Below are 16,596 nucleotides of genomic sequence, written 5' to 3'. Positions count from 1 at the left end.
ATTTTTGATAAAAAAAAATTTTTAGGGGTCACTCGAGACCTTTAAACATCAGAGGGTCCCTAATATTTTAGAAAAAAAAGTTCATTTAAAGCATATCATGTTGGGTCTCAATAGAAGTGAAATTTTATAAAACATCCAAAAACAATAATCATTTTATATAAAGACTACTAGTTGAAGTTTTATGGCTTAAAAACTATTGTTTTCCAACAAAAATTAAAAATAATACATATTTTCTTAGTTTTATATATATATATATATATATATATATATATATATATATATATATATATATATATATATATATATATATATATATATAAAATATATATATATATATATATATATATATATATATACAGCCCTCTGAATTAGGGTCGGCATTCAGCAATGTTGACCAAATTGCTGACCTTGTTTCTATGTTTTATGATAACCCCTTTGTGTCAATTTTCTTTTACCTACCTGATGCTGACCTCTAACAGTTTGAGGCAACCTCATTTTCAAACAACAAAAAGTTGTTTTTAGAACCACCCTAGTGTGTGTATGTTATATATATATATATATATATATATATATATATATATATATATATATATATATATATACAGCCCTCTGAATTAGGGTCGGCATTCAGCAATGTTGACCAAATTGCTGACCTTGTTTCTACTTATTATGATAACCCCTTTGTGTCAATTTTTTTTTGCCGACCTGATGCTGACCTCTAACAGTTTGAGGCAAACTCATTTTTCCTGATTCCGAGGGTTGTATGTATGTGTGTGTGTGTATATATATATATATATATATATATATATATATATATATATATATATATATATATATATATATATATATATAAATGTTTTTAGGGGAAGTCTCAAAGGATTTACCTTGGGTTGATATGAAGAAAGTTAAATCAGAAATAGATATCCAGGTTGGTATTTGTACAATTTTTAACAATTTTGAGAATGCATATACAATGATGCTCTTTTGAGAAGTGTACTATAATTAATGACACCCTTTTGAAATGGCTATTATAATTTTGTGTGTTCACATCTTTTGTGTGTAACACCCTTTGATAATGCCATATTAAATATTCCACATAAACAAATAAAAAAAGTTATTCATATATTTAAAACACATATATGATTAATTTACTTCCAACAAGGTTGAAAGCAACCATGATTTATGTTGGGTTACCAGAAAACAAATATATTAAAGAATATTAATGAGATTAAATCAAAATCCAATTTAAATAACTTAGTTAAATTTTTATTTTTATTTTGTTTTAAATTTATTATTTTTGAAAATATGTTACCTACAGCAACCAATTAAAAATGGGTTTTTATAGAGGAAGCTTTGCCAATATAACAAGTTGTTTAAATTGGATATGTTTTATATTAAAGACCAATTAGTACAACCAATGTATGATATACTATTGACGTGTTTAAAAGAAGCTTGTAGTTTAGTTCAAAAATGAAAATGTATATTTAAAATGCTGAAAAGCTCCTTTGATTGGTTATTTAAAGGTTTTGATTAAAAGAAACTCCTGTGTTACATCATTTATTTATCTGGATGGAAAGTTAAAATTAGACAGTGGAATGCTGTTCATAGTGGATTTTCATAAAGAGATCCTCATGTGCCAAGACAAGTTGTATTCATATCTTGAAGAGTCCTTATAAAATAAATTTTATGTTAATTAAACTTTTCAAAACAAAATAGTTATTGAAGTATTAGCAAAAAACTTTATAGTTTTTAACGTGTTTTTTTTTCACGAAGGTAAGTTCCATGCTTTAGTGCTTTCATATGTTTAAATTGCTCTTTGGCTTTTTTTTTTTAAATACTAGTCAAATTAATCAGCTTTTGTAGTCAATAAATGATGTTAATACAAAAAAATTCTTTCAAATAACTTAAACTTGAGTTATAAAAATATGTTTCCCAGTTGCAATTAATTTTTATGTAGAAAAATTCCTTCCTTTAATAACCTTTTATAAAATGTATAACTGAATAAAAAATAACACGATCAATAACATTTTAAAGTCTAACTTATATTTATTTTATTTTAAAAACAAAACTAATATTAGTGCTATGAATAAAAGATATGTAAATTTAAAAACAAAACTAATATTAGTGCTATGAATAAAAGATATGTAAATTTAAAAACAAAACTAATACTAGTGCTATGAATAAAAGGTATTTAAGTTTAAAAATTAACAAATTCTGCTAATAAAATTTTAAAATTGAAAATACTTTTTTTATTTTTAATGAATTTAGTAAAATTCAAAATATTTTGGTAAAATTCAAATATTTTTGCAATGGCAAAAGTTCAGATTTATGAAGTTAATATTAACCTCTCAACCAGAAATATAATGAAGTTAATATTAACCTCTCAGCTAGAAATATAATGAAGTTAGTGTTAGCCTCTCAACCAGAAATATAATGAAGTTAATATTAGCCTCTTAATCAGAAATATAATGGCAATGCAACAAATATTTTTGTTAATATCTCAATAAATAATTTGTTTCGGTAATTTTAAATAACTCAAAACTTATTTTCTAATGTTTGTTTACAAAATAAACATAGCTTTTCTCAGCACTTGGGAATCCCTTTAAGGAAAATTGTTCATTCTTATATTTTTAATAAAAGACTAAACAATTCATATTGTGATTTTCTTTTAATCAAAATCATTAAATAACCAATCCAACGAGTTTTTCAGCATTTAAATATATTTACATTTTTGAGCTTCTGAAAGTTTTATACACATTATATACTATATAGTGAGTTCGATTTTGACAATTGTATTTAAAACATGATTAGACAGTTTATTATTACTTATATTATCAATATATTTGATATAACCAGTTATATCAAATATATTGATTATAAGGTTGAAGATGATGATGATGATGATGATGATGATGATGATGATGATGATGATGATGATGATGATGATGATGATGATGATGATGATGATGATGATGATGATGATGATGATGATGATGATGATGATGATGATGATGATGATGATGATGATGATGATGATGATGATGATGATGATGATGATGATGATGATGATGATGATGATGGCAATGATTGATATTCAATAACTTTGTATCATAGCTCTTGGATATACTTGGTCCAAAAACAGAAACTGACAAAGCACCAATTAAAAAGGTAGTTTATATTTATTTACATTATAAAATGGAATTTTTCCACACAGAAATAATGCACAAAAGAGTTCAAAACAATTAAGAGAATAACTAAAGAATTGAGAAATAGTTCTAAGAAATTTTTAAGAATTGTGTACAATGAAACTTATTATTAATTTGTCGTCTTCTTATATTTGTTTTGTTGTCCTATAAATTTGTTTCTCTTAAATTTTTTTTATTGTCCTATGTATTTTTATATGATTATTTATTTAGACTTTAAAAGCAATGTAATGTACTAATGCTTAATAATAATTTCTATATTTGAGAAAAAGTTTGACAAAATGATATATTTTTATTTTGTTTTATTTTTTTATTTTTATTTAAAGATATGTATAGTAATAAATAATAGTAAATCTTTTGTTTACATACTTTATATTTACATATTAGTTAAGGTATTGTTTACATATTTTTTATTTACATGTTTATTAACATAGTTTACTTGTTCAATGTGCAAATTAAGTAATCACAAGTTGCAAAATCTCGAAAATATTTCTGGTCTTCAAATTCTCTGTTTACTAAAAACCATGAACACTATTTTAATGAAAGATTTAATTTATCATATTGCAAAAATTAATGAAAAACAAGACAATAAATCTATGACTGCAAAATTAATATCAGGCAAAACTTAAATATTTTAGTTAGTTTGTTTTACCAGTTAATTCAAGTTTTAACACCAGTTAATTCAAGTTTTATAAATTAAAAAAAAGTTGTGAAAAAATAATAATATTTACTAAAGGTCAAAAAAATATGCGAAAATTACGAAAGGTTCAAAAATTATATTTTATTAATAATAATAAAAGTAGTAATATGATTTTATAATGAAGTTTTATATCATAATTTCAAGATAAATATAAATATTTTTTACTGAATAACAGCCATTAGGTTTTGTGATTAAAACAAAATTTACAGTTTTTTTTAAAAAACTAAAAGTTTAATGACAAGCATTTCCAAATATAGCAATTTGCGATCACCTAATTTGAGACTTGCATATTAATTTGTATTTTTTAAATCATAAGAATCTTGTATTTTAAATATCACACTATTGCTTCTTTATCAGTCACTTCAAAGTCATACTTAACAGCACTCTCAGCATGAAAATCATGAGTAATTCTTACTATTGTCTGCTTAGTTTAAGCAGACAATAGTAAGAAGTTTAGTTCAAGTAAAAATGCAGTGAGCATGGAAACAGAATGAATTGTAAACTCTAACTTTTGCGTAAATAATAACAATGAAAAGATAGATGCAACAATGACCCTGTTGTTTGTATACTGTTAGTTTTTTTTCTATGAAACAAATATATTTTAAAACAGTATACTTTTTTGCCATTCACCTAGCCTGGTGCACGATGGAATGAAGGTTGCATGATAGCATGACTTAATAAAGGCTAAAATAAATTCCAGCATTTTCAATTGATGTGGTTAGTGTTTAATGAGCTCCAGGTAATGCTTTTGTGATTGGAATTTTCTAAATTTTTTAAACTGGTTTAGCCATACACACCTACAATCTAAGTTTAAATTTTACTTTAATACTTAGTACCTAGTACTTTATTGGGTAGTGTCAATGCGTTTTTAATGATTTTTGAATCAATTTAATGTCGGAGTTTGGTGTTGATTTATTAATAACGCTGTTTTCTGGGTCATCTTTCTGTTATGTTAAGATCACTACTCAAAAAAAAATACTCATATTCACTAAACAGATTTTTATGGGCATCATTTGTTTTAAATTTTGAATTTAAACAGATATATAGAAATTTTTTAAGAATGCTTATGGTTTTCAATTTTACTAATAAGTTTTTAAAAACTTTTTTTTTTTAACTTTTTCAAATTTTGTAGAGTTCTATAAGAGGTATTGTTTTAATAAAGAGTTTCTTCATTTGTTAAGGTTGTAAAGAAAGAAAAAATTGAAACTGATAAGCTAAAAGAAAAGGACCATCCTTTGGATTTAGAAGCCATATTAAGTAAGTGTTTTAATAAACAGATGGCAATTTTAAAGACCAAATAAAAATTAGATTGCAATTATAAGGTATTTAATATAACTTGTGTTATGTTTTATTTCTAGAAATGATTGATCCAAAAACAATATATTTGGCTGGTGAAGCTGCAAAGTTTCATAAACCAGGTATAGTAACCAAGTACCATGTTTTTATATATTAGGTAACCAAGTAACAGGTAAAAATAGGTAAGTGACCTAGAACCAATTTTCAAAGGCAAAAGTCTGTTGCAAAAATTCACTCCAAAGAAGGTGGACTATATTTTTTTATGCAGGTGGGAGGGGAGTGAAGTTTATTGAGAAATCTTTTATAAGTGTTTGATATTGTGTAACAATTTTTATATAAAATCTTTAATACAAAATAATTTCTTTAAAAGAGCTTATTTTAAATATTCTAGTATTTTTTTAATTAAAAATTTTAGTACAGCCATAGTCTGGTTTTTTTTAATTAGGTGAAAACTATACAACTGAAAATTATGTCATTACTCCAAACACTATGAAGCATATGAAAGAGCACTTAGAAAAATATGGCAATCAAGTTCGCACGCGGTTTCCACCTGAACCTAATGGAATTCTGCATATTGGTCATGCTAAAGCTATTAACTTCAATTTTGGTTATGCTAAAGCTCATGGTGGAATTACATTTCTAAGATATGATGATACAAATCCAGAGAAAGAAGAAGAAAAGTTCTTCAGAGGTATTCGAGAAATGGTTGAATGGTTGGGGTTTGAACCATACCAAGTAACACATGCATCTGATTACTTTGATGAGCTCTATGACTATGCTGTTCAACTTATCAAGAACGAATTAGCTTATGTGTGTCACCAACAGTATGATGAAATTAAAGGTAATAAATCACCAAAAAAAATATATATTAAAACTATAAGTTTAGTTTTAATTTAAAAAAAAAAAAAATTTCAAATAACTGAAAAATACTTCGAATTAAAGAATCTGTTAAAAATATTGCATAGAATATTTTTTATTTACCTTTGAGTAGGAAAAAAAAAAAAGAGTGTTAAAAAGTTCATATAAAAAAAAGTTAATCTTCTACAGGTCATAATCCGCCTCCTAGTCCTTGGAGAGATAGACCTGTTTCTGAATCACTTCAACTATTTGAGGACATGAAAAAAGGTAAATTTGATGAAGGTGGTGCGATGCTTAGAATGAAGATGGTTATGGAAGATGGAAAAATGGATCCAGTTGCATACAGAATAAAGTACACCCCACACCATCGTACAGGCGACAAATGGTATTAAATTTATGTTAAATATGTAGATAAGCTGTTAGAATAAATTAAGCTTGCTCCAAAAAACACTTCAATGCTCCAAAATATTCCATCTGATTAGCATTTCATTCTATCAAAGTTCTATTTAAATTAAAAATGTTTTATATAAGAGATAAGGAAACCTTGATATTTTATTTAACTTTGTCTATAATAATTGATCTCAATTTAATAATCTAAGAATGACAACAAAATGTCCTTTGATGTTATCAAAACATCATCCATTATTGTCAATAAAACAGCTTCTAATAATGTCAACACAAAATCTTCCAATGTCAATAAAATATCTTCCAATAACAGGTCTTGTTATGAGATTTTGTTGCGTAACGGAAAAGCCTTACATAAGTAAATCTAACTTTACTCAATAAACATATTCACATTGTTAAATGTTTAATTACGTCAGTTGCGTATTTTTAAGTACCGCATTGTAATTAAATTTAATTTGAAAGCAAATTAAAATTGTTGTAAATCTTAAATTTTATAAAATACCTTTAAATTAAACAATATTGTCATAAAAAAAGTTATAAACAAAATTTAAACATGTTTGAAAAAAAAAATTCCTAATTTTAAAAAACTTTTATTTATTAAAACATTCGTCACATATTTATTTTTTTTTCAAATTAGGGAACAATTATTGAATTTCTCAACGGTCAAAAAATAAATAAAAACTATCAACTTTTTTTTAACATTTTGACTTAAACAAAATCCTCCCATACTACTCATAAGCGATTATGAGTAGTATGGATTATAACAAATGTTTAACTATCATTTTGGCATTCATTCTATGATCAATTTAAAAAATTAAGGATAAAGAAAAAACTTTTGTTGAAACGCAAAATTTCAAAATTAAAAAAAGCATCTTTTCATAAATATGTTGTATAAAATTTACTAAAAAAGTTCTCTTAAATATTTTTAATAAGTTTAATAATTTTGCCAACAGGGTTGATTATGGTTTATCCAGCAATGCATTTATATATAGTTATAGTGCATTAAGCACTTTTGTATATTAGGACTTTCGTAACGAAATAAAATAAAATTATTGATTTAAAATTGTAAATGGTTAAATAAAATAGTTCAATTGGACATTTTAAAGTAACTTGAATTAAATTTATTAATAAAAATTTCTTTTCTTTAACATAGCAGTAAAAAATAATTATAAAACAGAGCGTTTCTAAAATTTTTAAAAGAATTTAAATTAAATTTAATAAAATAAATTTATATTTATTAATATATAATAATAAATTTAATTTAATTCATAATAAATTCAAAATAAAATTTAAAAAAAAATGGAAAATAGAAAAAAGTTTAACTGTTTTTTATCTAATAAAAAAAATATTTCACAAATGTTTTTTACATCAATTACTGCTTGTTGTTTTGTTTACAGCATAAACTGTTTTAATAGACTGGTTAAAGAAAGTTTTGGCTTAAGGTTAACTTAAAATCACCATTTCGTATGCAAAATTTAAATGGCGTAACACTTCTTAACAAGGCCTGCAATAATGTCAACAAAGCATTCCACTAATGGAAGTGATTAAATTAGTTAATTAAAAATAAAATAAAATTTGCAAAAAATTGCAATTTGTATTGTTTGAAAGGTGTTTTTTTTTTTTTTATTTCCAAAAAAAAAAAGTTAAAAATATTTTATTGGCTTTAAATAATCTAAAAAAGTTAGTTTAAATAATCTAAATAGTTCAAATGATATTGTAGTATAGCTGTTTGTGACAATCAAAATATTATTAAAAATAATTAATGACAACACAACAGTTAATTTATTTTAAAAAAGAAACTTAAAATCTTTAACTACTGATTGACTTTTCTTACATTTATTTGTTGTGGCGTTACATTTATTTGTTGTAAAGTATTTATACTTTAGTTATACTATACTTTAGTTACAATTATTTATGGTAAAGTATATTTCTTGTATGAGTCTACTAAAAATATGATCAATGTTATAAAGTTTTATGTATTTTTTCTTGCAGGTGCATATACCCTACCTATGACTTCACTCATTGCTTAAATGACTCATTAGAACACATCACTCATTCACTTTGCACAAAAGAATTCCAAGCTCGTCGATCTTCATACTACTGGCTCTGCAATGCTCTTGGTTTTTATCATTCTTTGTTTTTTGTTTTTTTTTTAGCTAGTTCAATTTTTTTATATCTATATAGTTTTTACATATATGTATATAGTTTTTATATTTATTTTTAAAATAGATGTTGGTTTTTCTGTTCAGTTGGAGTGTATTACTTTTATATCGATGTGTGTTATTAAGTTAATTGGTAGTATGTTTCTATTCTTATGTAGGCATTGTTCTGTCAAATAGCAGCCTTTTTTTTAATATATAGATGTCTATTGTCCAGTCCAGTGGGAGTATGGCCGATTGAATTTAAACTACGCTGTTGTTTCAAAAAGAAAAATTGCAAAGCTTATTGAAAACAAGTGTGTTAGTGATTGGGATGACCCACGTTTGTTTACACTTACAGCATTAAAAAGAAGAGGGATTCCACCAGAAGCTATAAACTTGTTTTGTGCCCGAATAGGTGTTACAGGTTCTCAGACTGTACTGGATCCTTCAATGTTAGACTCTTGTGTTAGAGATGTGCTCAATGTTTATGCAAAGAGGTTAATATACTGAACTAGTTTTTTGTTTGTAGCAATTTTTGTTTATATATATATATATATATATATATATATATATATATATATATATATATATATATATATATATATATATATATATATATATATATATATATATTGTTCTTTTTTTCAGAGTTATGGCTGTTTTGGATCCATTAAAAGTAGTTATTTTGAATGAGCCTGAAGAGCGGGTATGTTTTTTTTTTTTTTGTAATGGATTAATTTTTTTTGGTAATCTTGACTCGGGAATGGCTTTTTGTTTAAAACTTGTATCAGATGATCAAAGTGAGTGCGACAAGTGTAAACACAAAAATGTATACAAAAGAATGTTTTCAGTCTCTTTTCTCTTATTTCTTAAAACTAGCTATATAATAAAGCTACACTTTTTATAACTTTTTTAAATTTAAAATGTAAAGTATATATTTCCAGAGTGGGGACTTACAAGAAACCTTATACACTATAGTATGATATATTTCAACTTCCATTTCAACAATCCTTTAACTGTTTTTATTAACAGAAGAAAATTATGTTGATTGTTAAATTGAAAAAAAAGAGGTAAAAGATTACTACATCTGTCCAACAACATCTTTAGAGTAGTCCAAGATCAGCCGTACACTTTTGTCCGAGATCATCTATATACTTTTTTTTACTCCAGCAGCATCTGTTCAATATCATCTGGAAATTCAATGACCTCTAATAACGTCTTTGGGAAGATGTAATTACATCTGGTAATTTTTCTCTCCAATAACATCTAAAAGAATTTCCACGAGATGTAGTTACATTTGAAAAAACCATATATGTAACTACATCTGGTTGAAATAATGCAAGTTTGTTTAATTTTTTTTTTCAGATATAACTACATCTGAAAAAACCCGTATATGTAACTACATCTTGTTAAAATAATGTACTATTATTTAATAATTTTTTCCTAATGTAATTACATCTGAAAAAAAATCCTGTAGTTATTTTTGATATAATTAAAAAGATATAACTACATCTGTAGAATTCACAGATGTATTTGTGCAGATGTTGTTATTCTTAACATAATTTTTTTAAATCTGTTTAATGTTAATTCGCCAAGGCAAAGAATTCTACTACAGCCGAGGAGGCACCTATAATTATGGTTCAACCCTCTCCGAATCACGAACCTTGACAAATAAGGCTAATGCGCAGAAAAACAAGTTGAGTAAATTTTAAATTGAAAAGATGTAACTACATCTTTAGTATTCATATACTTTTTACACAGATGTTATTAGACATCAATGAAATTTCAGATGTTATTGGACAAATGTTATTATACCTTAGTGTATTTGCAGATGTAGTTATACCTCATTATATTTACAGATGTTGTTGGACAGATGTTATTAGACCTTGCAAAAACTGATAATATTACCCTGACTCGCATTAAAATTTGATAAAATAATATGACTTTCATAATAACATTACAAAAAAGATCTATTGAACTGGACTATTTGTTTTTTGAACACCAGGTAATTTAAAGATTAGAAATAAAAAAGTTGAAATTACTAATGGTTCGAAAAATTTGCACTGTAATTTAAAAATCAACCAATAAAAAATTATGCTAAAGCTATTAGTACTTTGTATGAAACATTAAAATCGTTGTTTAGAGGGAAAGTTTGAGGAATCAAAAATTTAAATGTTCTAAGTTAGAAATTAATTATTTGATAATAAAAATAATAAATTAATCATTAGAGTTTTTATGTTTTGCTTTAAAATAACTATAAAAAGTTTAAATTAGTTTTTATATATTTTAAAATCCTCTGTCTTTAATTTTGTATGCATGTTTTCTAAATTTTTTCTGCAAAAGAGTTATGAATTTATAAGAAAATATTGAATAAGATTTAAATAAGATATGAAAGTTTTATATCTTATTTTATATCTTATTTCACAATTTTTTTAATTTAAAATATTTGATCACTGCTAATTTAATTTAATTTAAAAATTCCTTAAGACTGTCGTGATGAGCGGTTGTTTTTTTAATAAATAATTATTTTTCTAGTTTTATCTGATGATTTATAAAATGAATTAAAATGTTAAAGTTTAAATTATAGTTTTTAATTATAATAAGAATAATAGCAATAATATGGTTTTATAATAAGATTTTATGTCATAATTAAAGATCAATATATATTTATTTTCAATAATAGCTATTGAGTTTAGTGATAAAAACAGAGTTTTCCATTTTTTTAAAAAGCTAAAAATTTAAAGACCGTAAGCATTTCAAGGTATCACAATTCGCGATCACTTAATTCGAGCTCTGGGAAGATTTGTGATGACTTCTGATTCTTGTTGATGGAGTTGAAAAACTGTCTTTAACAGCTTCTACTGATTCACCCTGACTCATTGTTGTCTGTTGAACCACTGGTGTTACTGTCACTTTTGATGAGTGATACATTTACACTAACAGATTTTTAACACGTATTTCGAGTTTTCATATTTTCTTGAAAAGTTGCTTTGGCTTCGTCATGCTATGTCCACAATGGAACAAGTTGAACTAGCCTACACACATAAACACAGAAAACTCAGATTTTCTAAATTATTGATGAATTGTTCTAGATTATTAGGCTAAACAGAAAATGTTTGGGCTAACAAGTCTTCCATTTTCTTGATCTCAATAGCAAATGCTGTTAATAATCCTCTTTGTTTGGAATTTTTTTATTCTAAACAAGGAGCCTAATAGTTTTTTAACAAGCTTTACGCTCAGCAGTCATTGGGTTGTTTGCTTTTATGTGGCATATTCTAATTTTTTCAAAACAAGATTACCATCTTGTTCGAGTTTTAGGACTATCTTTATTTAAGTGATGCATCATGCATTTCATCATGATGCTATGTTAGCCAGTAGTTTCAGTAGCCAGTAGAATCTCAGTGATTTTGTTCCTAATATTTCTGTTGATTTTCTTGTGTTTAATAAAGTTTTCTTAGCAGAAGAACTAGGAGTGGAATACATAGCTTCTGCTTTTACAAGAGTTGTAGAAACTAAATTATATTTATATCAGTGAAGCTTCCATTGTTCATTTTAGATCTGTGCAAATATTTAGGCCTAATACAGTATTAAACATTACATGTTTCTAACATGACCTTAGCAGCTGTTGCATTTTTTTTAATTAATAAGTTCACCTCCCTAAGGCTCCAGATGCCCCAACATAATGATATGAATATTATTATTGTAAATAAAACTCTTAACTTAATGGCATCCAGCTCTTATCGAATATAAAAAAGAAAGTATAATAATAATAGCAAGTTTTTTTGCCAACTTAAGCTCCAGGCTCCAGGAGAATGCTATTACATTAGCTCCAGGCTCCATTACTGTTGAGAATGCTACTCTTTTATTTTTATTTTTTTTTGCTTCTAAACTAAATTTTAAAAAACACAAATTTTGGGTTTGTCTTTTTTAAAATTTAGCGTTGCTGCACAGTATTTCCATAGACGTAGTGTGGTTTTGAACCCCAGATTTTAAGTTGAATTTTTTATGACTAGTTTACTATTACATTAAAGTTAAAATTTCAATTTCAAATTTTGAATATTTAAAATGGTTAGACTTATTCTATTATTTAATTAGATATTGTTTTAATAAGATACAATGGATGAATAATTTTATATTTACCTAAATTTAGTATTAAATAGTTGAAATAAGTTCCATAAAACTAAATACAGATTTAATTACAGATTTAACTAAAATTAGATTTATTTGTATGTAATAAGGTTAATTACCTGATCAGTTAGTTTTTAACTTTTGCTGTAAGCCATAAAACAGCATTTTAAAGAGTTTATTATTTGAAATGTTCATTTCAATTATGTTCATATTTTTAAGTTTCTCCAATTTTCTTTGAGCAGACAAAAGCAAAATAGATTCCAAATATACAAAATAAGCATAAGACTTAAAAATGCAAATTCTGTTTAATGGTTCCTTTCTAACCACAATATTAAATTTGGACAGACTTAATGGAATGCATAATTATGCAGTTTTATTTTTAATAATTTTCTTTATTTCTCGTAATGTCTTGGGTACCACAACCTCCATCCTTGGTCCTGCTTTTTTCCTCATCATTAATTATCTTTCTGATAATTAGTTAATTACTTAACTCTGATTTACCAACTTGCCTTGACCTCCCCGTCTCCCTCCTGTCAACAAGTGTCAAAAAACTTCAGACTCCCTCTTCCTATTTTTTTGACATAGTTAATGGACAATCCCTATACAAAAAATGTAAGAAAAGCATATAAATAAAGCAAAGTATATTTTTAATTACTGTGAAAATGAAAACAAAAAAATAAATTTATTTTTATTGCTGCTAGACTAGCTATTTGAAACTCGTAGAACAAACAATTATTTGATCTGTAAAACAAACAATCTGTGGTTATCAGAAGAAAAAAAGGTAAATATTGAAATTTATATTTAAAAAGTTGTTATTAGAAAACTAATAGCAATTAAGTTTAAATTTTTACACACCCTGATGTGTTCCATTTAAGGCAAAGCATGCTGATATACCCTTAAGAAAGTTAACAGAGTATATTGCGCAAAAGGTAATATTTATAGAACTGTCTTAAATCATTTTTAGTTACATTAACCCTAAATACTATAACATATTTGCACAACTCAGTTCTAAATTTCCTGATGATACATCTATTTGTCATGTTTGGTTGTCATGACAAAAAAACTCATGACAAAAGTCAGAATAGTCAGTTATAATATATTTGGGTTCTTCTAATAATGTCCTTTCTCTTCTGAGATCCAAAAATTGTAGATGTTGTTGAACCTACAGCTAAGCTTTAGTCCCTGTTGTTGTAAAAATCTCTTTTTTTTTTTACATATGCAGATTAAGCAAACTATTGTCACTCGTTTCATTTTATTAAATTTGAAAAACTTACACAGCTGTGGCACACTGGTTAGAACCAAGAGGTTCATGGTTCGATGTCGGCTCTACCGCTATAAGTGACATTGGTAAGGAAGGAGGCATAAACTTCCTAGTTAAATGCTCTTCCTTGGTGCTCTGTGATAAGACCGTAAAGACTTCTGGGTGCACCTTAATAATCACAAAAAAAAATGTTTAGGGATACAAAAGTAGTTTTGAGAAAAATATCAAAAATGCAAAAAACCTTGATTGTGTGATAGACCTCCTAAATGAACTTGAAATTTTGCAAAATTTAACAGGAAGACTTTTAATACTAATAAATTGTTTTAAACATAGATACAGTAAAAAATTGTTTATCTTGGCGCAATCTAATCAAACCTCAGAATTCTGTTGGCTTAAATGTCATATTTATGCTGTTCTGTTGCTAATCAACATAAATATGATATCTTTCCATGATCTTGCAGTGATAAAGCACTGATATATTACTACTTAAATTTCATTACAGATATCAAAACAATATTTCTGATCAGTACTTAATACTTTATAATCAATATTTGGAGGTTTTCAATAGATTCAAATGAAGCAACTCATTTGAATCTATTGAAAGCTTAAACTTGTTGATAACAAAAAAACAACAATTTGAAAAAAAGTTTTTCTTGACTTCTAAATAACCTTGCTATTGCTATGTTTTTTTCTTGTTTTTTTCAATTAAAGAAAACTTTTGTTTTTAAAAAACTATTTGCTTTTGTTTACAATTTGTACAGCTTTAATAAAAAAAACGGTTGCAATAAACAAAGTATCAATTCTTGAATTTGTATTATTCAGGTTGTTACTATTTAAAAGTGAAAATTATCTAGGTTTGTTAAAAGTAAAATGAACTTGTTTGCTAACTTTTAAATCAAAAGTCAAATGAACTTGTTTTTTAACTTTTAAATCAAATGTAAAATGAACTTGTTTCTAACTTTTAAATTTAAAGTAAAATGAACTTGTTTTTTAACTTTTAAATCAAAAAGTAAAGTAAACTTGTTTGCTAACTTTTAAATCAAAAGTAAAATGAACTTGTTTCTAACTTTTAAATCTAAAGTAAAATGAACTTGTTTTTTAACTTTTAAATCTAAAGTAAAATGAACTTGTTTTAATAACTTTTAAATTAAAATTGAGATTTATTTAAAGATTATTAAGAAGTTTATTTGGTTGATTTTTTGTAGTTGAAAAAAGTCAAAAAAGCCTTTCTTGTTAATAACAAAGAATAATTTATAAAGTTGTATAATGTTATTACAAGCATTTATTTTGTTATTTGTTATATAACAAAACTGTTTGACTCAAACTTTCTTTATCCGAGTCTAATTGCTAAAAATGTGTTGATCAAATTATCAAAAAACGTCCCTGGTAGTACCGCGCTAAACTTGTTTCTCCGCGCAGCGGTCTTGTTTGTCAAGTTTCGTGTTTCGGAGTTATAGAGTTGAGAGAGGGTTTTAACCACAATTAAATAGCCTCCTCGTCTGTAGTGGCCTTCTGGGCCTTGGGGAAGTGAATTAATGAAAAAGAAAAAGAAAAGAAAAAAAAAATTAACTTAACAATAACACAATTTTTGTAAATAAGATTGTATACAAATTTAAGTTTACAAACTGTAAGAAAATTCAAATAATTAATGCAATACTTATAGTGATTGAAAAATATTTTGAAAATAAAACAATGTTTTTCTTGATGAGAAGGTGAAGAGATATAAGGGGTGGAATGGCTTCAGTGGTGATGATATTGTGGTCTGAATGGAGATGTACTGAGTAAAATGATGTTTTAAGAGAGGCTGTTGGAGTATTTTTGTTTTATATTTTAAATTTTTTATAATTTATTATCAATTGAATATTTTAAAACATAAAATTTGATTTAGGTTCAAGTTACTGTTCCAAATATTCCATTAGACGAAAAGGCTGGTAACCACAATGTACCATTTGGAAATGTTATCTTTATTGAAAGAGCTGATTTTCGAGAGGTAAAATTTTGTATACTACAAATCAAAAATTGTTTCTGGTTATATCAACCAATCCTAACTCTTACATTTACTCTGACCATTTGGATAACTATTTTTATTTTGTTTTATTTAATGTCCATGGTTCCACACTTATGAGGTTTGGACAGGTTTCCCTGATGCCATTTTCTTATTTAAATACAACATAATATAAGCAATTAAAGAATTAAAGCAATTTTTTAGTATTAGATGCCTAACTGGTATTAACCTGTTTTGATGATCATTACTAAAAGTATTTTCTTTTAGTATGCCTTTAGTTTTCCCCATTTTTAGGCACCAAAGTTTAAATATTTTTAGAATTACTAAGAAAAAACAAATAAAAATTACTAATTTAATAAAAGTCGCAAAAACATGAAGCAATTAAGAAAAAAGTTATTTGTTACATCCATTTTTGCTTTTATAACAATTTTGAATAGAGTAAGGCAAGAAATATAGTGAGTTTCACATATTTTTGCATAAAATTCTGCATAATCATATAATCAAATACCCACTTTGCAGTTATCATCATCATCATCATGCTTGGAGTCTAATCATCATGCTTGGAGCCTAATCACCATGGTTGTAGATTGTAGAGCCTT

General features: G+C 25.7%; 1 protein-coding gene across 1 annotated transcript in view; it reads left to right on the top strand.

The window, feature by feature from the left end:
• Positions 1-16,596, top strand: part of LOC100207406 (glutamine--tRNA ligase) — a 43,196-nt gene that overhangs the window by 22,730 nt on the left and 3,870 nt on the right. The window contains exons 5-14 of the mRNA XM_065817282.1: positions 864-928; positions 3,115-3,168; positions 5,085-5,160; positions 5,262-5,321; positions 5,645-6,040; positions 6,247-6,442; positions 8,455-8,582; positions 8,824-9,100; positions 9,252-9,309; positions 15,881-15,982. Coding sequence (XP_065673354.1) covers positions 864-928; positions 3,115-3,168; positions 5,085-5,160; positions 5,262-5,321; positions 5,645-6,040; positions 6,247-6,442; positions 8,455-8,582; positions 8,824-9,100; positions 9,252-9,309; positions 15,881-15,982 — 1,412 coding nt within the window. The remainder of the gene's footprint in view (positions 1-863; positions 929-3,114; positions 3,169-5,084; positions 5,161-5,261; positions 5,322-5,644; positions 6,041-6,246; positions 6,443-8,454; positions 8,583-8,823; positions 9,101-9,251; positions 9,310-15,880; positions 15,983-16,596) is intronic.

The sequence above is a fragment of the Hydra vulgaris genome, chromosome 14 (assembly GCF_038396675.1).
Source record: "Hydra vulgaris chromosome 14, alternate assembly HydraT2T_AEP".
In the NCBI taxonomy this organism is placed as follows: Eukaryota; Metazoa; Cnidaria; class Hydrozoa; order Anthoathecata; family Hydridae; genus Hydra; species Hydra vulgaris.
This window is presented reverse-complemented; position numbering and strand designations above follow the sequence as displayed.